At 54.0% G+C, this 20,656-nt stretch overlaps 3 protein-coding genes across 3 annotated transcripts; 2 read left to right on the top strand and 1 right to left on the bottom strand.

Moving 5' to 3' along the window:
• Window positions 1–1,590: 1,590 nt before the first annotated feature.
• On the bottom strand, window positions 1,591–4,932 carry TMEM88B (transmembrane protein 88B). Its single transcript, XM_066371981.1, has 2 exons — window positions 4,300–4,932; window positions 1,591–3,388 (listed from the first exon to the last, which is right to left on the bottom strand). Exons 1-2 carry the CDS (start codon window positions 4,573–4,575, stop codon window positions 3,128–3,130), a joined length of 537 nt encoding a protein of 178 aa, XP_066228078.1. The 5' UTR covers window positions 4,576–4,932; the 3' UTR covers window positions 1,591–3,127.
• A 2,299-nt stretch (window positions 4,933–7,231) lies between these two features.
• ANKRD65 (ankyrin repeat domain 65) lies at window positions 7,232–11,099 on the top strand. The gene is made up of 4 exons (XM_066371980.1): window positions 7,232–7,591; window positions 7,733–7,953; window positions 8,175–8,709; window positions 9,304–11,099. Exons 1-4 carry the CDS (start codon window positions 7,538–7,540, stop codon window positions 9,727–9,729), a joined length of 1,236 nt encoding a protein of 411 aa, XP_066228077.1. The 5' UTR covers window positions 7,232–7,537; the 3' UTR covers window positions 9,730–11,099.
• A 3,722-nt stretch (window positions 11,100–14,821) lies between these two features.
• Window positions 14,822–19,021, top strand: MRPL20 (mitochondrial ribosomal protein L20). Its single transcript, XM_066374792.1, has 4 exons — window positions 14,822–14,993; window positions 15,082–15,192; window positions 17,332–17,409; window positions 18,604–19,021. The coding sequence occupies exons 1-4, from the start codon at window positions 14,907–14,909 to the stop codon at window positions 18,775–18,777; spliced, it is 450 nt and encodes a 149-aa protein (XP_066230889.1). The 5' UTR covers window positions 14,822–14,906; the 3' UTR covers window positions 18,778–19,021.
• The last annotated feature ends 1,635 nt before the right edge of the window (window positions 19,022–20,656 follow it).

The following is a 20,656-nucleotide window of genomic DNA, read 5'->3' as shown; positions in this document are numbered from 1 at the left end:
GAATCTGTCAGGTTAGAAGGGGAATGAATAGTGGTGTGCTTTGCAAAGATTCTTGTCTACTGATTTTCCCCAGAGAGGGTGGGGCCATGTCAGACCAGGAGCTACATACAGGAAGTGCTAAGACCCTGGGGTGGGCGCAGGAAGGTGTGTATGAAAGTAGTAAGGAGGCACTGAGCGGTGTAGAGAGGGTGGACGTGGGCTGTAGGGCCTTCTTGGGGCAGCTCAAGAATCATGGGTAGGGTGGGGCTGATGCCTCAGAGAGGACACCTGGGTAGCCGCTGTCAGAGGAGATAGAGAGAAAGACAAGCATTCAGACAAGCTGAAACTCTTGGGTTTTCAGCCTGTGAAGGGACTAACAGTAGTGTCCTCCAGAGGTGGGACCCCTAACTTTGGTTCCCTCTGCTGGAACCTTCTGTTACAAGGAGGTGACCACGGTACCCTGCCCTGGTCCCAGGCAAGGTACAGACAAGTTTGCATGGGGAAGGAGAGAGCAGGAAGGTACAGACCTGTGTTAACACCTTGGGGAGGGGGACTTCCCAGAGGTGGGAGTACAGTCCAGGGCCGGGCGGGGGAGCTCTGTGCTGGGCAAAGGTTAAGAGGCAGAGATCTGTGGGGTCCCAATGGGAATGGTCCTGCCCAGGCAGGGGAATAGAAGGGCCAAGATAGTCTGTCTGAATGATAGGCCTTGAGGAGGAGGAGTCTTGTGGCTGGAGGGCCAGGGCCCTGCTCCTCTCTTAGCCCAGACACCCCACCCCCTTACAGGAACCTGTCCAAATGGTGGCAGATGAGGAAGAGCACCTAGGACACTAAAAAGAGTGGAAGGTTCTCCTGAGCTTTCCCAGACCCTGGGGCCTGTTTCCGGTTCTCTCTGCTGGGTGAGTCCCTGATCCCAGCATGCAGTGTTCCAATTTACCTGACAGCTGGCCCTCTAAAAGCAGATCCCAAGGCCCCTCTGTGAACCTCCCACAGCCCCCCACAGGTGTCCTTCTGCAAGTGGGTGGGGCAGAGCCCGGGCTGAGACAGGACTTCCCCCGAGGCTCCAGGCTCAGGGGTGGCCTGTGACACTGGGACACACCTTAGGAATCCTGCAGGCTCAGGCAGTTGAGCTCTCTACCTCGCTCCCCACCCCCACCAGGCCCAGCTGTTTGATGACTCCAGGGCCAGCGGATCCTCAGGAGAGTCCTCATTCTAGACGCCGGCCAGAGCTGGCCCAATCCTGGGCAGGAGGGGAAGGAAGGTGGCCTTGGACCAGGGGAAGTTAGCCTTGGCAGCTGGGCGGCTGGCCAGGCTCCTGTCTGACTAGGAACAGCATCAGGGCTGAGCTCAGACAATTGGAAAACCCCGAGAACTCCTGCTGGACCTGAGCCAGCCACACAGTGGGCTCTGCTCAAGGCCATGGAACGAGCCCTGACCCTGGTCAGACCCAGAACCGTGAGCTGCCATCTTTGGGCACGCCTGAGATCTGACTCTGCTGACCACAGGCAGAGTCCAGTTGGCCACATGGTGTGCTAGATACTTTAAAAGGCTCTTCAGCTACCACAAGGCTCGGGACAGATTACAACAAGCATACATTTTTAATACACTGCTGGGCTTACAAGGAAGTAAATATCTTCAAGTTCCCTCCAAAATTAAACACTGAAAATAAACAGTGGAATAGTGAGCAGAAACCCAGGAAGATGGAGGAAAGTGGACAGGGAGGCAGTGGATTCTCTGGACACAGGGTGGGGAGCCACCCTGCAGTCAGGGAGCCAGTGTGGCACTGCACAGGTGCCACCAAACCAGGGCCAAACGGGCCCCAGGCTGCTGGTGCCTCCAAAGAGAATCCTCTGGAGAGAAGTGACCTCAGAGTTTTCACAGGTATGGGCTGAGGAAGAAACACTAACCAACTTTCAGAGAAACAATGTTATTAGTGAGAATCAGAAGAAATAACACATAACACAGACCCTCAAAGACTGACACACTGCAATGGTTAGGTAGAGAATATAAAATAACTGTGAAATGTTCAAGAAGTCCAAGCTGGAATCCAAACATCAAGCCCGCCACCAAGAGACCATCAAAAAATTACCTGATTGGAAAAGGAAGCGAGCATAACTTTTAGTTATCGTAATTTAAAATTAAGTGGGTGAGTTAATTGGCAGATTAGACTCAGCGATTAGATCTGAAAGAATTGCCCGGAAGGCAGCAGAGAGAGACAATGAGATGGAAAATATGAGAGAGATGAATTGACATAGAGGTCAAAGGAGAGGGTGAAGCTTTTCCCAAAATGAACATGGGATCAGAGGCAGAATTCAAGGGATATTGGTTGAGAACTCTCCAGAACTGATGAAATATATAAATCCCTAGGAACGGGAAACACTGTGTATACCAAATGGATGATTAAGAACACATTCCATGACTAGAAACAAGCTTAAAGCATAGAACAGAATGCAGAAGACAAAGAAGATCTTAAAATTATCCAGAGAGAACAGACTGAGCCTTTACTTTGGTGCCTATTTAAGCGCTAACACTTGGGCACTAGCTGATCCTTAACTCCTGCCTCAGACTAACCTCTGACCCCGGTCTCAGGTCTCAGGCTGAGCTCTGACCTTGGTCACATGGTGAGTCCTAACCCCGGTCGCAGGCTGAGCCCTGACTCTGGTCACACACTGAACCCTGGCCCGAGTCGCAGGCTGAACCTTGTACACCCTGGTGCAGCTGGCCATTGCTGAGCTTCTGGAAACATGTTCCCTGGTGGAATGTGGAACTCTCACCACCTCTAAAACTTGCTGGAAGCTCCCTGGGGCCCGCAGGGGCTGTCCTTTGTGAGGGAGCAGGAGCCCAGGGCAGCCACAGTGGCAGAAGCCGGAAAGGCTACCTTTCTCTGAGCCTGGCCACTGCGACCCTTCTCCGAGAGCCATCCCGCCTCCCTGCGGGCTTCTCAGCCTCTGGGGGAGTCCAGTGCCACCTCGCGGCCATCAGGAGCACTGCGCACGAGCCCGAGGCACGCACGCGATTTCCTTGGCCAGACCTGGGAACAGACCGCGAACTCGCCGGCCTTGAGCCATCTTATGGGAGTCACGGGGAAAGAGAGGAGTTCGGGGTCCTCCAGGGACCTGGATGTCTCAGGTCCTTTGGAGGGTTTCCGGGGTCACACCCAAGCGCAGAGCTGCTTCTCCTCGTTGAGGTGGCGTTCCGAACGCCCCCGGTCGCTGGACCCTGGGTGGCGGCGGGGTCCGGGGGTCCAAGTAGGGGGCGGCAGCAGCGAGCTGAGGCGCCGGGCCAGGTGGGCGCGGGCGGCCGAGGCGAGCACCAGCAGCGGAGGCAGCAGGAGGAAGCCCAACACGATGAGCGTCGCGGAGCTGCGATCCGAGAAGAGCGCGCGGCACGTGGGGCTGGGCGCCGGGTGGACCTGGAAGCGGTGCGGGCGGTCAGCAGGGGCGGGGCCAGGAGGGGCAGGACCCGGAGGGGCGGGCGGGGGAGCAGGTGGACCCGGGCAGGGCGGGGGAGCGCACTGCCAACCGCTAAGCCAGGGGCGGGGCCTGAGGTATGGTGGAGACCCCGGCTGGAGCCAGTTGTGGGCCTGTCATTTCTGAGGGGAGGATGGGAGATGTGGAACCCAAGCGATGGGTTCCACATGACCAGGGTAGGAATCCCTTGAAGGGAGGCTCAGAAGAATTCCCTTCCTTCCTCGCGGTTGCCAGGCGCCCTGTTTCCCTCCCTCGCAACCACTGCTCTTCCGTGGCCTTTCTCCATGGTGGCATCTGACCAGAAGCCCCGAACCCGTGGGTGTCACCAGCTGGCATCACCTGCTCTTCAGTGGCCCGTGTTCAGTCCCACGCCCCTGCCTATGCCTCTAGAAAGGGGATATGGGAGCACATGGGCTTACACCCGCCCTGCCCAGGACCAAAACACAGCCCGCACGTGGGGACATTTAGCCCAGGGCAGGAGGGGTCTACCATGAGCTGTGTGTCAGGGGTGAGGGGTGGGGGAGGGCTGTGGATTGGTGACATCTGACATCTCCTCCCACCCTACCCAGCTGTCCAGGCCCTGGTGGCCCCTGGTACAAAGCTGGGAGGGAGGCCTTAGGGGAGGGGAGAGATTTGCCACCACCCCCCAGTGGGGAACAAAGCCCTTCTTCTGCTGTGGGGGAGGGTTTGGCAGAAGAACTGCTCTCCAGGCATGGCACACATGTCTCTGAAAACAAGGAGTCCATGCCAGAAGGGGGAAGATTCACCTTCAGGCCCAGAGCCCTGAACTTCCATAGGACCCCACTCCCCAGTGGTCCCAGCCAGTGCCCCAACCATGGAAGGGCCAGCTCACCCTGGAGTGGCACAGGAATCCCAGGAAGATGATGGCGGCTGCTGGCATCAACACCAGCAAGAACACGGTCACAGGCAGCAGCAGGTGGAGCAGGAGGCAGGCCAGAATCCGGCTGGGCAGCAGCAGGGTGTTGAGGTCTCGGGCAGCCAGGTCTGCCCACCCTGAAGATATCAGGGCTGATGCTTGACGGTCAGGACGCCTTCGGGGCAGCATGGGTGCTGTGTCTGAAGTGCCCCCTCCCTCATCCTCCTCTGTCTCCCTCTCCTGCTCACTCATGCTCTCTCAGACAATGGGCCTGGTGGCCTACAGCAGTAGTCAGACAGTGACTGAGACCTCCGAGCTCAGCTCTAGGGTTGCCAGGTCAGACCCCTTCTCAGATCCCAGCTGCCAGATAATGGACCTTGCTGGAGGGCAGGACCCCAGGCCAGGTAGGTCCAGCCCTGTTCGTCAAGTCTCCATGGTCACACCCCTACCTCAGTTTCCCCACTGCTGGGTTAGATTTCTCTTTGCCAGGCAACTACAGCTCTGGTCGTGGCCAGCCTCTGTAGTCAGTTCCTCTGTGCTCTGGTCAGGGCTTGCCCAGCTGTCCCTACGACCTAGTACTGGGGCTGTCCTCCTTCCTTGTCCCGCCTTCTCCCCCTCCCAACTTCCCCCCACAATGATGTCATCTCATAGGTCTTGACTCTGACAACAGCCCCATCAGGAGCTGTCATGTAGAGATTATCATCCATCCATCCCACTTCCCAGCCCTAGCCCTTGCTGATCCCCTCATCTCTGAACCTGGCCCCTCTCAGCCTCCACAAAACAGGGAAGAGGCTGGGTGCCTACATCCTCGGGCTGTTGAGAGGGCACGTGGGACCCAGCACAGAGTTGGTGCGCAGTAACAGCAAGCACCATGACAGGCATCCTTGTTGGGGTCCAATCCATCCTGGAAACTGAGAGCACAGATTCTGTTATCTCAAGTGGGGAAAAAGCATTCCCTGACCCTCTGAAAACCCCAACAAATGTCCCCTAATATCGCTAAAATACTCTTACCACTTCCCAGATCCCCAGGTTTTCCTTGCATAATGAATTGACTCAAGCTAATGAACAGATTGCCTATGAGCTGAATAGGAGGCCATGGGCATCAGGTACTGATTTCCCTTTCACTCCTTGGCAGTTACCTTTTTTTTTCTAACGGGTTCCAGCTCCCTTCAGACACCTTTGAGTGGAGGAGATGACAGCAATAGTGGAGGCATGGTCAAGGAGCCAAGGCTGTGAAAGACCCCGTCAGGACAACAGAGGCTCCTCTGCAACTCGTGCTATGTTCTGTCGCTAGACACACAGCTCACACATACCAAGATCTTATAGTAGCTGTTTATTTAACCAGACAGTGAATGTAGGGTAAAAAATGCTGTGGATGGTAATATTTGGATAGAGAGTACAGAAGGCGAAGATACTTGTCTCATCTTTCTAGCCCCACCCTCTCTTCAGATTGGTCATCAACAAACACTCATTGAGCTCCCACTGGGTGCCTGGCAGGCATGACTCTAGGCCATGTGGATTCAGTGGTGAGTGAAGTTGACAGAGGGGATGGCTCTGTGCAGGTGTCCTGATGGCCTTGCACAAACCTACAGAGGTCCCCTAGGCCATGGCAGAAGGTGGGAAGACTGCTTGACCTGTGGTGGTGCAGTGGATAGAGCATCAGCCCAGAACACTGAGGTCCCAGTTTGAAGCACCAAGGTTGGAGCATGGGCTAGTCAGCTTGAGCGTGGGCTTATTTACATGATCCCAAGGTCACTGACTTAAAGCTCAAGGTCACTGGCTTAAACCCAAGATCACTGGCATGAGCAAGGGGCCACTGGCTCAGCTTTGCCCCCCCCCCCAGTCAAGGCACATATGAGAAGCAATCAATAAGTAACTAAAAAGTAAAGCTTTCTCCCTTCCTCTCTCTCTCTCTCTCTCTCTCAAATCAATAACATTAAAAAATAAAATAAAATAAAGCATACTTTTGTGGAGTGATAAAACCCAATTGGGGACAGGGTTGCCACAGATTGGTGGTCAGGCTGGAGGGCTCTTCTGGGGAGGTGACATCTGAGCAGAGTGACTGAGGCTTATGGGATGGGGTCCGTGTGGCTTGGTGTTGAGATAGGGTCCGTCAGTCTCTTGCCTGGAGATCCCATCCTGTGGACCTGGCACCTGGAAGTGCTGCTTTCTAGGGAGGTGGAGGAGGGGCCAAGGCTCTGTTGCTCCTCTTGAGGGGGGGGGGGGCGGGGGGGTGAGGGGGGGGGGGACACAGGGCAGGGCCCACATGACAGACACATCCCTGGGAGCCCAAGGGTGGTAGCTGGGATGGAGCAACAGCCCCAAAGCTGTGCTGCCTCCCGGTGGACAGTCATAAGAGGCCATTGGACCACTTCTTTTTCCTGTCAGGGCTGTGGATAGGTGGCTTTCTCCAGGGATTGGGGTATGGGAAGGTAGGGCCAGCTCCCACCTGACCCACCCTGCCCCTGCCCCGGGCCCCGGAAATCAAGCTGACCCACCCTGCAGGCCTTACTCCGGCCCCTTCCTTCAGCACCATTTCCAGGTGCTTCTAGTCTCCTGTCCTAAAAATGCTGCCTTTGCCTAGCTCCCTCCTCCTACTGCCCAGCACTCTGCCCATCACCAGCTCCACTGACTTGCCTCAACATCACAAGGGGCTTCCTACCCCAGACTCCTTTATCCAGATTGCCTGGTTTAGGGAGGGAAGGGTCCCACCTCACCCTGTCTACCTCCCCAGCCTGGAATCCAACTATAGGCCAGGCTGTAGCTAGGAGGTGGTCTTAATCAGCAGGGACAGGAGTAGAGGTGACAGGCAGGGCCTGAGGGAAGAACCCATAAGAAGGCACGTGGGTGAGGGGAAGGCAGACAAGTCCTGGCACATCAAAGGCTGTGTTCTTGAAGGAGCAGCGGTCAGGTCTGTGGGCGTGCTCCTGCTTGCCTGGCCTTTGTCTCCCTGGAGCTCTGGCAGTTGGCCGTGGAGGATGGGTGTTGGGGCAGGGGCTGTGGCCACCAGGCAGGGCCTCTGCTTAGGTTGCTGGGTAAACAGTGTGGAGAAGTGTCACTTATCCAGGCTTAGGAATCAGCTCTACTCCCCCATTCACCCACCACAGACACAGGCAACCGCAGCTCTAGCCTTCTGGGAGCAGACACCCCCACCTCCACACCTTCAAGGAGTTTCTTGAGAGGGCCACCACGTTGTGGCTGGACCAGGATCAGCATGGAGAGGTCCCCCGGCCAGCAGACAGAGTCCCTAGGCAGTCTCCCTCTGGGGGTAACTAAGAGCCAAGCCTAACTGGTTGCCTCCTGGGTGGGGAGGGGAGAGGATAGGGGGTTTCCACGTGGGCCTGGGGACAGGTGGGCTGGGGCTGGCCCCCAGCCTCCAGCATTTATGCAGAATTCCTGTTCTTCCCAGATGAACTCTGGTTACTCAGAGCCCAGGAAGCAGGACCTAACAGAGGCAGAAGCAACGCAGGAATTCAGGTGGATAGAGCTGGGTTCCCAGGAGGTCCTGGGAGCAGAGGCAGAGGAGCCCAGTGCCCCACAGGCCTGGGGGCGCCTGCTGCAGGCTGCGTGGAGCGGTCACCTGGGCCTCACAACACAGCTTCTGAGGCAAGGAGCCAGTGTGGAGGAGAGGTGAGCCTCAGGGCAGGACAGGGTCTCTTCACTGGAAGGGGGTGGAGAGCAGAGGTTCCTTCTCTGAGCAGGAAAGGAGGGGGTTCCCTCATGGGTAAAGTAGCTGGTCCCTTCCCTAAACTGGGGAAGGAGGTCAGGGCCCCCCTTGCTAGTTGTGGCAGGTCAGGGTTTTATACCTGGGCACCCGCTGCCCTCGCCCATGCAGCTGTCATGCCTCACAGGGACAACGCGGGAAGGACCCCGCTCCATCTGGCCGTCCTGCGGGGCCATGTGCCCCTGGTGCGGCTCCTGCTGCAGCGTGGGGCGCCAGTAGGAGCCGCCGACCGCGCGGGGCGCACGCCGCTACACGAGACCTCCTGGCTGGGTCACTCGCATGTGGCGGAGCTGCTGCTGCGGCGCGGAGCCCCGACGGCGGCGCGCTCCGGGGCCGGCCTCACGCCGCTGCACTGGGCGGCCGCGCTGGGCCGAACGCTGCTGGTCGGGCTCCTGCTGGGCGCGCCGGGCGTGGGCTACGTGGACGCGGATGCGCGGGGCTGGACTGCGGCGCACTGGGCGGCCGCGGGCGGCCGGTTGCCGGTGCTGGAGCTGCTGGCTGCGGGCGGCGGCGCGGACTTGGACGGCGCCCTGCTTGTGGCGGCCGCTGCCGGGCGCGCGGCGGCGCTGCGCCTCCTACTGGCGAGCGGCGCGCGGGTTGACGCCCGGGACGGTACGGGGGCCACTGCTCTGGGCGTCGCCGCCGGTTTGGGCCACCGGCAGGTACGTTCCAGCCAGATCCCCAAGTAACTGGGCGGGTGTTGAAGAGAAGCCTTAGTGCCAGGGGCTGAACCATCCACCCGAGGTGCCGGGAGGGCGCAGATCTCTTGGGCAGACGGAGGAGTTGGGGAGTAACCGCTCAAGGCTGCAGGGCTGGAGGATGGGGGGAAGGAGTTGGCTGCCGGAGGCCTGAGCGCCGTCTTGACTATGTTCCGGGTTTGTAACTGTCTCAAGGAAGGCAGAGGAGGACGCTTGACCGGTCATTTGGACTTTATTCCAGTGACCGGCAGCAACAAATATTTATTGATCAGGCACGTGCTCAAATTTAGCCAGCCCCTAGACGGTGAGGGGGGCAGCAGGTGGTTGCAAGTCTTGGGTTTGATCTAAGGACGATTAGGGAGACAAGTGGAAATCTATAAGCAGGGCCTCTCCAGGGTGCTTATAGGTGCTGCCTCATTTACTAACTGGGAAAACACCGTAGAGAATGAGGTGGTTAGGCGATAGGCCAGATGAGATCTGGGTCTGGCAAATGGAAGCATGGCCCCAGGCCCTCACCTGTCTGGAGGCTGACCTCTGTCTTGTCTCCCCCCCTTCCAGGTTATGGAGGTGCTGCTTGACCACGGGGCAGACCCAAGCCTCAAGGACATACACAGACGCTCTGCACTCCATAGGGCTGCCACTAGTGGACATCTGACTGCTGTCCAGCTACTGGCAGCCTGGAGAGCTCAGGTGGACACTCAAGACTCATTGGGCCTCACACCCCTGCACTATGCCACTCGAGGGGGCCACATGGAAGTTGCCAGCAACCTCCTGCACAACGGTGCAAAGGTCAACGCTACTGGCTGGCTCCACAAGACACCCCTGCACCTCGCTATGGAGCGTGGCCACGGCCCCACCATAGAACTTTTACTGAGTCAAGGGGCCAGCCCCACACTGAGAACACAGTGGGGTGAGATGGCCCAGGACCTGGTGTCTGAGGGTGGTCTGCCCCAGGCATCAACCCTGGGGCAGAGAACAGAATGACTGCTAGGGGCACACAGCCATGGAGGTCTGAGCCTGCATGGCCAGTGCAGGGCAGAAGACTCCTGGCTCTCACAGCCTTGGGAGTGTGCCAGGCTACTCTTTTCTAGGCTGAGGCCACCTGCCTGGGTGGAGGGGAGGACAGCTGAAACATTCCTGGAGGACAAGGAGACAGTGGCTTAAACTCCAGCAATGGGCCTAGGGCCTGACCTGAGACTGCCCCATGACTCCCGGGGGTGCATCACCTCTGTAGCTCCAGCCTTCTTCACCATCTTTGGTACAGAGACTGAGTCATGGCCATAGATTTAACAAAAACATAATTTTCTCTCTCTCTCTCTTTTTTTATGACAGAGACAGAGAGAGAGGTACAGAGAAAGGGATAGATAGATAGGAAGGGAGAGAAATGAGAAGCATCAATTCTTCATTGTAGCACCTTAGTTGTTCATCGATTGCTTCTTATATGTCCCTTGACCAGGGAGCTGCAGCAGAGTGAGTGACCTCTTGCTTAAGGCAGCGACCTTGGGCTCAAGCCAGTGACCTTGGGCTTCAAGTTAGTGACCTTTGGGCTCAAGCCAGCAACCATGAGATCTTGTCTATGATCCCATGCTGAAGCCAGCAACCCCGTGCTCAAGCTGGATGAGCCCAGCTTAAGCCGGTGATTTTGGGGTTTTGAACCTGGGTTCTCTGCATCTCAGTCTGACACTCTATCCACTGAACCAGCACCTGGTCAGGCTGATGGTCTCCTCTTCGTCCACCATGATGGTGTCACCTTCAGCTGCTCTCTCTGTACATGGAGGTGTTCTTACTGTGTGTTTTTTTAAAAAATTTTATTTATTGATTTTAGTGAGGGAGGAAGGGGGAGAGAGAGAGAGACAGGAACATCAATCTGTTTCCTCATGTGCCTTGATGGAGAATCAAACTGGCAACTTCTGTGCTTCAAGACAATGCTCTAACCCAGTGGTCCCCAACCTTTTTGGGCCACGAACTGGTTTAATGTCAGAAAATATTTTCATGCACTGGCCTTTAGGGTGGGACGGATAAATGCACAAAATAAAATTATGTGACCGGTGTAAAAACTGTGGTATTTTTAAATACAATTGTCGAACTTACGAGACAAGCGTCAAGAGTGAGTCTTAGACGGATGTAACAGAGGGAATCTGGTCATTTTTTAAAAATAAAACATCGTTCAGACTTAAATATAAATAAAACGGAAATAATGTAAGTTATTTATTCTTTCTCTGCGGACCGGTACCAAATGGCCCACAGACCGGTACCGGTCCGCGTCCCCGGGGTTGGGGACCACTGCTCTAACCAACAGAGCTATCCAGTCAAGGCCTTACTGTGTTTTCTTAGATTTAGCATTTGTCTATTTGCACCCATTAATTACAGGGACAATCCCACAGCCAAAGTTGTTTACAGTTCTGTGATCCTGAGCCCACACACCCAGCTGATACTCCCTGCGCAAATCACCAGGGCCAGGTACTAGACAGCTAGAGACAGCCCCTCTACAGCAAGGTCCACTGGGATTTTCAAATAAAACAGTTCTAAAAGATTCTCCTGCCCTGCCTTGCCTTTCCTGCTGGAAACCCAGTAAAGGTTCTGCTAAATTTTCTCTCCCTCTTGCCTCCTCACTGATACTGGTCTCCCTGTGTCCCTGGAGTGTCCTCTCCTGTTGGGAAAGGTAAGTAATAAAAATCTTTCTATGGCATCCATCCCTCCATATTGCCACTCAGCCATCTCCATAAATGAAAATACCCTGGTACAGTTGAAACATAGTTTTCTCTGACTGCCCACTTCAGTACCCTCATAGAAAATCATTGCCTTTACTCAATTTATTTATTTATTTATTTATTTTTTTTATTTATTTATTCATTTTTAGAGAGGAGAGACAGAGAGAGAGAAGGGGGGAGGAGCTGGAAGCATCAACTCCCATATGTGCCTTGACCAGGCAAGCCCAGGGCTTTGAACCGGCAACCTCAGCGTTTCCAGGTTGACGCTTTACCCATTGCGCCACCACAGGTCAGGCGCCTTTACTCAATTTAAAAGTATACTTTGGGCCTGGCCTGTGGTGGCGCAGTGGATAAAGTTGACCTAGAATGCTGAGGTCACCAGTTCAAAACCCTGGGCTTGCCTGGTCAAGGCACATATGGGAGTTGATGCTTCTTGCTCCTCCTCCTTTCTCTCTCTCACTCTCACTCTCTCCTCTCTAAAATGAATAAATAAAATTTTTTTTAAAAAAGTATACTTTGGCCCTGGCCAGTTGGCTTAGTGGATAGATAGAGTGTCGGTGCGGTGTGTGGATGTCCACAGTTCAATCCTTGGTCAGGGCATACATGAGAAGCGACCATCTGCTTCACTTCCCCTCCCTATCCCCCTTCTCTCTCTGTTCCCCTCTCTCAGCCCATGGCTCAGTTGGTTTGAATGTAGGCCCTAGGTGCCCAGGATTGGGGTCCGAGCATCAGGCTCAGGCACTAAGGATACATTGGTTGATTTGAGCACCAACCCCAGGTGGGGGTTGCTGGGTGGATCCTGGTCAGGGTGCATGTGGGAGTTGTCTATCTCCCCTCCTCTCACTTAAAAAAAAAAAAAAAAAGTATACTTTTTCTGAAAGAATAGCTTTTACAGGACAGAGTTCACCCTTAAAGAGTGAAAAATTTCATACCCTGTGAGCACCTCAGCTTAGGGCCATGGAAGGGCTTGGATTTTACTCCCAATGCAATGGGAAGCCTTTAGGGCAGGGGTCCCCAAACTTTTTACACAGGGGGCCAGTTCACTGTCCTTCAGACCGTTGGAGGGCCGGACTATAAAAAAAACTATGCCTGACCTGTGGTGGCGCAGTGGATAAAGCATCGACCTGGAAATGCTGAGGTCGCCGGTTCGAAACCCTGGGCTTGCCTGGTCAAGGCACATATGGGAGTTGATGCTTCCAGCTCCTCCCCCCAGTCTCTCTCTCTCCTCTCTCTCTTCTCTCTAAAAATGAATAAACTAAAAAAAAAAACAAAAAAAAAATTAAAAAAAACAAACAATGAACAAATCCCTATGCACACTGCACATATCTTATTTTAAAGTAAAAAAACAAAATGGGAACAAATACAATATTTAAAATAAAGAACAAGTAAATTTAAAGATTTTATTTATTCATTATACAGAGGGGAGAGAGAGAGAGAGAGAAGGGGGAGGAGCAAGAAGCATCAACTCCCATATGTGCCTTGACCAGGCAAGCCCAGGGTTTTGAACCGGCAACCTCAGCGTTTCCAGGTTGACGCTTTATCCACTGCGCCACCACAGGTCAGGCAGAACAAGTAAATTTAAATCAACAAACTGACCAGTATTTCAATGGGAACTATGCTCCTCTCACTGACCACCAATGAAAGAGGTGCCTCTTCCGGAAGTGCAGTGGGGGCCGGATAAATGGCCTCAGGGGGCCGCATGCGGCCCTGCGGGGCCGTAGTTTGGGGACCCCTGCTTTAGGGGATTTGTGCATGTGTTACATGACCTACTCAGCTTACTCCACCTGCCAAGTGCAGAGTGGGCTGTACCTGGGCATGAGGAGACCAGTGAGATGGTGGTTGTGGCAGTGGAGGTGGGAGAAATGAGCAGAATTGAATGATTCTGTGGGCAGAGTCCTCTGGACTTACTTTTGGGTTGGACGTGGGGGCTAGGGAAAGGGAGAAATAACAGTGACTCCTAGAGAGGCTTGGGCCTGAGGTGGAGGGGTAGGTGGTAGACCTTTTATCAGATGGGGAGAGCAGATACACAGCCTGTGAGTTCTACCTTCAGAGCTCACCCAGAGCCTACTGTGTTTCACTTCCTCCCCTGCATGTACTATGGTCCAAGCCACCATCAGTCCTGCCTGGGGTGTTGCCACAGCCAGGCCAGCTCCAGTCTAACTGGTCTTCCTGCTTGAGCACTTGCCTCTGCAGTCCTTTCTCAAAGCAGCAGCTACCATCTTTTTGCTTAAGAGTACCTTTATTAAAGCTGTGGTTAGTGAAACAAGGAAGCGCTTAGGATGAAAGAAGCAACAGGAGAGAGCCTAGGTGGGGCGGCTGTCAGCTCACTGGAGTTAGAGAAAAGGGGGCCTTGGAGACAGGTTCAGGGGGTTAGCCTGGGATAAGCTGCTGCTGCCCATTGCTCCTCTGGTTGCAAGTCTTGTGGGGGTCCTTTTAAGATTTTATTTATTGATTTTTAGAGAGAGAGAAAGGGAGGTGGAGGAGTGGGAAACATCAATTCCTAGTAGTAAGTTCCCATATGTGCCTTGACCAGGAAAGCCTAGGGCCTGGAACCAGCAACCTCAGCATTCCAGATTGATGGTTTATCCACTGGGTCACCACAGCTCAGGCACAATTTATTATTATTATTAGTCATTATTATTATTATTTTATACAAGAGGTGAAAAGTGATCAGATCCTGCACACAGGTAAAGATTGTCAGATTTAAATTTCATTTATTTATTTTTAGGGAGAAAGGGGGTAGGGAGGAGAGAGAATCATCCATTTGTTGAATCACTTAGTTATGCATTCATTGTTGCTTGTTATATGTGCGCTAACTAGGGATCAGCCCCCAACCCTGGCGTGTAGAAAAGATGCTTTAACTGAGCTACTCTGCTGGGGCCTCCTCACTATTTTTTTATTGTGGTAAAATACACATACTGTAAAATTTACCAGTTTAAGCACTTTAAAGGGTCCAATTAAGTGGCGTTTAGGACTTTCACAGTGTTATGCAACCGCCACCACTATTCAACTGCACAACCTGTCATCACCAGAAAGGAAACCCAGTCCCCTGGCAGCCACCCCCCAGCTCCCAGCCCGTCCCCGTGGGCTCGGTGTCGGTGGATCCGCCTATTCCAGGCATTCCGTAGGACGGAACCGCATAACACGTAGCCTTTGAGCCCTGCCGTTTTCCGCCAGGTTCACCCAGCGGCGCGTGCGTGGGTCCTTCAATCTCCGCACGGCACACGGACAGGTCACAACTTAGGCAGGGGGTAACTCTTTTCTTTCCCACGTCTTCTTCCCGGATTCCCAGGAGGCGGAGCACGCACTGGAAACCACAGTGGGGTTGGGGCGCATGAGCGATGCCCCGGAAGTTCCCGGAGTGGGGTGGGGGTAGGGCGCTAACCCGGAAGCGCTCGGCTGGCGCGGCGCGTGTGTCTTTGAGCAGAGGACCCCCAAACCCGGGGTGCTATGGTCTTCATCACTGCGCAGCTCTGGCTGCGGAACCGCGTCACCGACCGTTACTGGCGGGTCCAGGAAGTGCTGAAACACGCGCGGGTGAGTTGGCCGCCGACGCCCCGCGTCCCCTGCACATCCCGGGAGCCTGCCGGCTCCACCGCCAACCCTCTTCCGTTTCTTGACCCAGCATTTCCGGGGAAGGAAGAACCGCTGCTACCGGTTGGCAGTCCGGGCTGTAACGAGAGCGTTTGTGAAATGCACGAAAGCCCGGAGAATGAAGAGGAGGATATTGAGGACGGTGAGCCTAGCCCCGGGGGTCCCGTCATCCCACCCCGCGTCGTGGCCCTGGAGCCGTGTCTCTGCAGGTGGAGGAGGAGCCTGGCCCGCCGCCCTCCCTCCCGCTGGGACCGCCGGCGTGCCTGAAGCCAGACCCGCATCTCAGGGGATGACTTCCCTATCCTCATGCTGCCGAGGCAGAAACCTCAGCACCTCCCTCAGTGCTTTTGTGTGTCTTGTTCTCACCCCCACCCTCAAACCCGGGCAGGATTCCGGTGCCCAGGGTACCGCTCCCTCATCGCCACCTCCCGCCTGCGCCACCAGAGCAGCCCCCTCGCCAGTGTCCCTGCTCCCCCAACCACTCTGCTGTGTCTGCTGCTCTCACGCCCCTCTGCCTGAGACCTTGTGTGTGTGGCTATCCATCCCACTCGTAAGGAAAGTCGAATGCAGGGGACTTGGTTACTCTGGCTTTGTCCCGGAGCACCTCCACGCCCCTGCTCACCTGCTCCCTCCCAAGCAGTTTGCACTTGGGTTTCCACGGAGTGCCACCTTCTCAGGTCAGCGCAGCTTAGCACCTTTGTGAATTCAGCATTCAGGACGTCATATTTTTACTTGAGCAGTTGTTTATTGATCCTCTGCCACTGCCACTAGAATGTAGATTTCACAAGGGATCTTTATGCTGCTGAATGCTGTGACCCCAGGGTCCAGATTAGTAACACTCTGCAAATATGGGCTGAATGAATAAGGAACATTCATTGTGTGTGTGTGTGTGTGTGGGGTAATTCTGAGCCTTTAAAATCAATCATAGGTGCTTCATTAACCGTAGATTAGACCCCACGCATGTGGGTCTGTACAGAGCGCCTTTTGCGGACCAGCACTGTTGTTTGGGCCTGTGGGTTTTCTCAGCATGGGATAGAGGTGGTGCATGCCCCAGGGGCCCCCAGGAATCCAACGGTGCATCTGTCCGAAAGTGGTATGAAGGGTTGTGAGCAGTGGCTGGTGGCACATGCATGTGGACTGCCACAGAGGGAGCAGAGGTTCCCAGAGTGGAGTCCCTGCACAGCTGCAGTCTTGTGAGAACGTGTTAGAAATGCAGACTCTCAGGCCACACCTGTACCTACTGAAGCAGAAACCCAGAAGTGGAGCCCAACAATATTTTATCAAATCTATGGGTAATTCTGATGCACGATTAAACTTGAGAACCACTGAAGGAGGGGAAGAAAGTGGACTGGAGTCTTCACATTAAGTCAAGAGAATCTTTATGTAACAGAAAAGATCCCAGCCCTGGCTGGTTGGCTCAGAGGTAGAGCATCGGCCTGGCGTGCAGGAGTCCCGGGTTTGATTCCCGGCCAGGGCACACAGGAGAGGCGCCCATCTGCTTCTCCACCCCTCCTCCTCTCCTTCCTCTCTGTCTCTCTCTTCCCCTCCCGCAGCCAGGGCTCCATTGGAGCAGAGATGGCCCGGGCGCTGAGGATGGCTCTGATTGCACAGAGCAACGCCCCAGATGGGCAGAGCATCACCCCCTGGTGGGCATGCCGGGTGGATCCCAGTCGGGCGCATGCGGGAGTCTGTCTGACTGCCTCCCTGTTTCCAACTTCAGAAAAATACAAAAAAAAAAAAAAAAAATTAGAAAAGATCCCATTCAGAAGCATGTGCATCACTGGCTCATCCTTCCAGATCTCTCCTGGTCCTGCCCTAGCCTCGACTCCCCTGCCCTGGAATACCCGGCCGCTCCTTGCCAGCCAGGTCCCCCCTCCGCCCAGCCCTGCTCTTCCCTCAAGCTGTTCTTTAAGTTTCCCCCCAAGTGTTTCATCCCACATGGCAGCACTCATCTCAGAGGCTGCTGCAATTCACCACATGGATCCGATCCTTTCCATACTCAGAGCCGGAGCTGTGTCTGCTACGGTTTCTAGCCCTTCTTTGTGTTCTCAGTGCCTAACTGGGTTTTGAATTCAGTTTCATGACCCACCACTTCCCTACTTGCTGAGAAAGAAGCTGAGGTGTGCACGAACAGCACCAGCCTTTGCTCGCTACTCGAATAGAAAACACGGACTTTTCCATTTACTTTTACAAAAAACCTAGTTCAGTCAGAACCTTTGCTGGCAGATGTGGAGATAATATAGAGTTAGTTCTTAAGTATCTCAATGTTTTCTTATTTCAGCTCTGGATTAATCGAATTACAGCTGCCTCCCAGGAACATGGCCTGAAGTACTCAGCGTTCATTGCCAATTTAGTTAAGGTATGGTTGAGGATGTGGTTCTAATGAGACGCTGAATGTCTACAGAAACCAGCCCAAGCTGGCCTGGCCCCACAGCAGGGCAGCACAGTGTTAGCACCTGAACACTGCTTTTGTCTTCTGGGTGGAGCTCTGGCTAGTTCAGGGACTCCCCATTTCCATGTTGCCCTTGACTTCCTGGTGGCAGAATTGGAAATAAGTGTGGGGTAGCAAGACATGATCCCTGGTGTTTCCCCATCAAGGGAAAAACTTGGCTCTAACTTTAAAGTTTAATTTCAGAGTTTTTACCTTGATTGAGTTCTGACGAGGCAGCAGATAAAGTTGAAATTCATGCGATTAGAAAGGAGGAAAACGTTTTGGAGGAGGAAAGTAAATATGTGTCACCAAATCTTGGTTATTGTTTTTTTTTGTTGTTGTTTTTTTTTTGGTAATTGTTTCATCTGGTGATTATACTGTTCCCTAAGGAGGGTGGGTGTTGAGCTTCTACCTTGAACCAGTTCCTGTCTTTGGTACTGTACAAAGATCTTTGGGGTCTTGCTGGGGAACTGAGGTTTAGAAAGGAGAAGGACTTTGCCTAGGGCATACAGGTCCCAGCTGGTGGAACAGGCTCCCCTCCTCCTGCATGTAATGCCTGGACACTATCCCACCTCTTCTCTGGTTTTCTGAAGTCACCTGTAGTTTTACATGGCAGATGATTTTGTGGGACTTGGGAATGTCCCGTTTTGGTCCCTGCTTCCTCTGCTCATCTTGTTTCATTGTTTGTAAATGGGAATTGTCATTTTTCTGAACTGACTTCAAGGATGACCCCTAGCCCTGCAGGGGTAGTTCTGTCTGGGTGATGACTGTTCACCATAAACAGGTTCCTTGGTTTCCTGGCATCAGGACTGGATGCCAGCCTCCTCTCCAGTCACTTCCTGCAGGAATGCCCTCCCCTCCTTGTCCACATTCATCTTCCAACATTCCGCTTGGATGGAATTCACCACTCTCTCCCTCCCCCTCTTCTCACCTTCCTCCTCCCCCCCCTCCCTAAACAGACACTGTGTCTTATGAGGGCAGGGTCTGCCCTGGAACAGTGCAGAAGGTGCTCCTTTGAGATGCCCAAGCTTATGTGCTTAGCGGTGCTCAGTGGCATTCTCTTTTCCTGCTTCAGGAAAAGGCATTTTGGATGCTGACACAGTCTCTTAATTCTCTTTCCAGTGCCAAGTGGAGCTCAACAGGAAAGTACTGGCTGATCTAGCCATCTATGAACCAAAGACTTTTAAATCCTTGGCTGCTTTGGCCAAAAGGAGGCGAGAGGAAGGATTTGCTGCTGCCTTGGGGGACGGGAAGGAGCCTGAAGGCATCTTTTCCAGAGTGGTACAGTACCACTGAGGGGGACGCTGACACCACCTGCCATCTGCAGCCGAGTGTCTTAGAAAAAGGCTTCCACCCCAATGATCATAACTGGAAAGGGGTAAGAATCATTTGCCAAGACTGTGTTCATTTTGATTTGTAATTGTGTTAATTTACATTTCAGGAACAGGTATGAGAGAAAGGCCTGTTTGTCCTTGGGACAGACCAGAAACATTTCACGTAGATTGTGCAAATAAAGCTTGTGTGGTGGTCAGTGTCTTAAGTTGTGTCCTCTGGCATCAAGCAAACACACCTGGTGTGCTCTGCCTCCAGTGCCTGTCACCTGCTTCTTTGTGGGGGGAGGGGTCACCTGAGCATTTGCCTTCCTCTCAGAACCTTAGATCCTCTCCTGCAAGTGCGGTGTTTACACTGGGACTCTGACCCTGGCTCCCCTTGGGGTTGTGGGTGCCCGTCTAGCGCCCAAGGCCCCCAGCCCCACTCTGGCCCTACCTGTGCTTGACGTTACCCTCTACCCTTCTCACCTTTCCAGCAGGGACCCGTGGCTCAGCTCTTCAGCCATGCTGTGGGCTAGCCTTTCCCTGCCATCTCCCTCACTCCCCAGCCCAGAAGGAACAGCAGGCAGAGTTGCTCTTCTGGTCCATTTCACCATAACTCCCACAAGTTGGGTAACCATTGGATCACCTGGGGAGGTCCTTCCCCAGATAACTACTTTACGGAGTCCAGAGTCAAGCCCAGGAATGAGTTCTTATTAGTACCCTAACTCCACTGATAGGATCCAGAGCAGCTCTGCCAGCTCTGTACCTCCCTTATATACCCCTCACATGTCCTCTGACCATTACCACCCAGAGATACAGGATGTGCCCCCTCCTGCTCAGGGCCAGGGCCTCCCATCCATATTGTAAGCCCCTTCCACCTCGAGTATGCTTTCCTTCCTCTCAACCCTGCTCTGGTCTCTACCTCTAGCCTTCTGTCTCCGAGTCTGCAGTTGGCCTCAGTGGCACTCAACAGAGCCATCTTCTAGAACCAAGTTCAGTGAAAACTGTCAGCCTGTGGCTTCTAAGGACCACGCGCTTCCTTCTCTCCTCACTCCCCCCAGGGCCCTGCCCTAGGGAAGCTCTGCAGGCCCAAGGTAGCATTCACTGCCTGTTGATGACTCCTATATTTATCTGGTAATGCACACCTACGTTGCCCTATTCTTAATGCTCCCACACTGGGTTCTGTGGGTTATACCGTCCCTCATCCTTTGCCAGCAGTCCCCTTGGAGGTCCTTCCGGGTTTATTCCTTGGACTCAACACCCACCTTCAATGCCATCCAGAGCCAATCAAGTCTAGGTCATCTACTGCCTAGTGATCTGAGTCTGTCCACTTTTCTCCATCCTCATTGTAGGCCAGCTTCTCTTCCGGCTCCAATCACTGCACTGGCCTCCTAAAAAACCCCTCCTGGTCCTTTCACCGTGTGTATTGATGGCCACTAGACCAAAAACATTTGGAGGCCTGGGGATGAGTCACTTTTTAGTTGCACCTCATACAGTGCCCAGCTATGTGCACAAGGTCTTCAATGCACATGCTCATTGGTAAATGGCTATTGCTTGGGTAAAGGGGTGGAACACAAAATACAGCACTGGAGAAGCTGCCTTTATCTCATAAAGGATGATGGGCGTGTGGCAGACAACTGGGAGGCTCCCAGTACTTCCTCCTCCTCCCAACTACTGGACCCCTTTCCGTCCCACGGCCTGATCCTGACTGGCTACAGCCATCAGCTTTTCCCTCTCCTCTAGCCAGTCTTTGTTCTGGGGATGGACAAGTAGTCAGGGCAGGGCCAATGATAAGCTGTTTGCTTGTCTGGGTTTACAGACAAGAAATTCCTCCTTTCCCACCATTTGGGGTAACTGTAGCA

The sequence above is a fragment of the Saccopteryx leptura genome, chromosome 3, assembly GCF_036850995.1.
Source record: "Saccopteryx leptura isolate mSacLep1 chromosome 3, mSacLep1_pri_phased_curated, whole genome shotgun sequence".
In the NCBI taxonomy this organism is placed as follows: Eukaryota; Metazoa; Chordata; class Mammalia; order Chiroptera; family Emballonuridae; genus Saccopteryx; species Saccopteryx leptura.
This window is presented reverse-complemented; position numbering and strand designations above follow the sequence as displayed.

What these genes read in the sequence shown, in the direction of transcription:
- ANKRD65 (XM_066371980.1), top strand. Translation starts at nt 7,538, where the DNA reads ATGGAGAGGTCCCCCGGCCAGCAGACAGAGTCCCTAGGCAGTCTCCCT. An exon ending in TAGGCAGTCTCCCTCTGGGG is followed by an intron (nt 7,592 to 7,732) that starts GTAACTAAGAGC and finishes TGTTCTTCCCAG; the next exon opens with ATGAACTCTGGTTACTCAGA. An exon ending in CCGGTTTGGGCCACCGGCAG is followed by an intron (nt 8,710 to 9,303) that starts GTACGTTCCAGC and finishes CCCCCCTTCCAG; the next exon opens with GTTATGGAGGTGCTGCTTGA.
- TMEM88B (XM_066371981.1), bottom strand. Translation starts at nt 4,575, where the DNA reads ATGAGTGAGCAGGAGAGGGAGACAGAGGAGGATGAGGGAGGGGGCACT. An exon ending in GATTCCTGTGCCACTCCAGG is followed by an intron (nt 3,389 to 4,299) that starts GTGAGCTGGCCC and finishes CACCGCTTCCAG; the next exon opens with GTCCACCCGGCGCCCAGCCC.
- MRPL20 (XM_066374792.1), top strand. Translation starts at nt 14,907, where the DNA reads ATGGTCTTCATCACTGCGCAGCTCTGGCTGCGGAACCGCGTCACCGAC. An exon ending in AAGTGCTGAAACACGCGCGG is followed by an intron (nt 14,994 to 15,081) that starts GTGAGTTGGCCG and finishes TTCTTGACCCAG; the next exon opens with CATTTCCGGGGAAGGAAGAA. An exon ending in TCATTGCCAATTTAGTTAAG is followed by an intron (nt 17,410 to 18,603) that starts GTATGGTTGAGG and finishes TTCTCTTTCCAG; the next exon opens with TGCCAAGTGGAGCTCAACAG.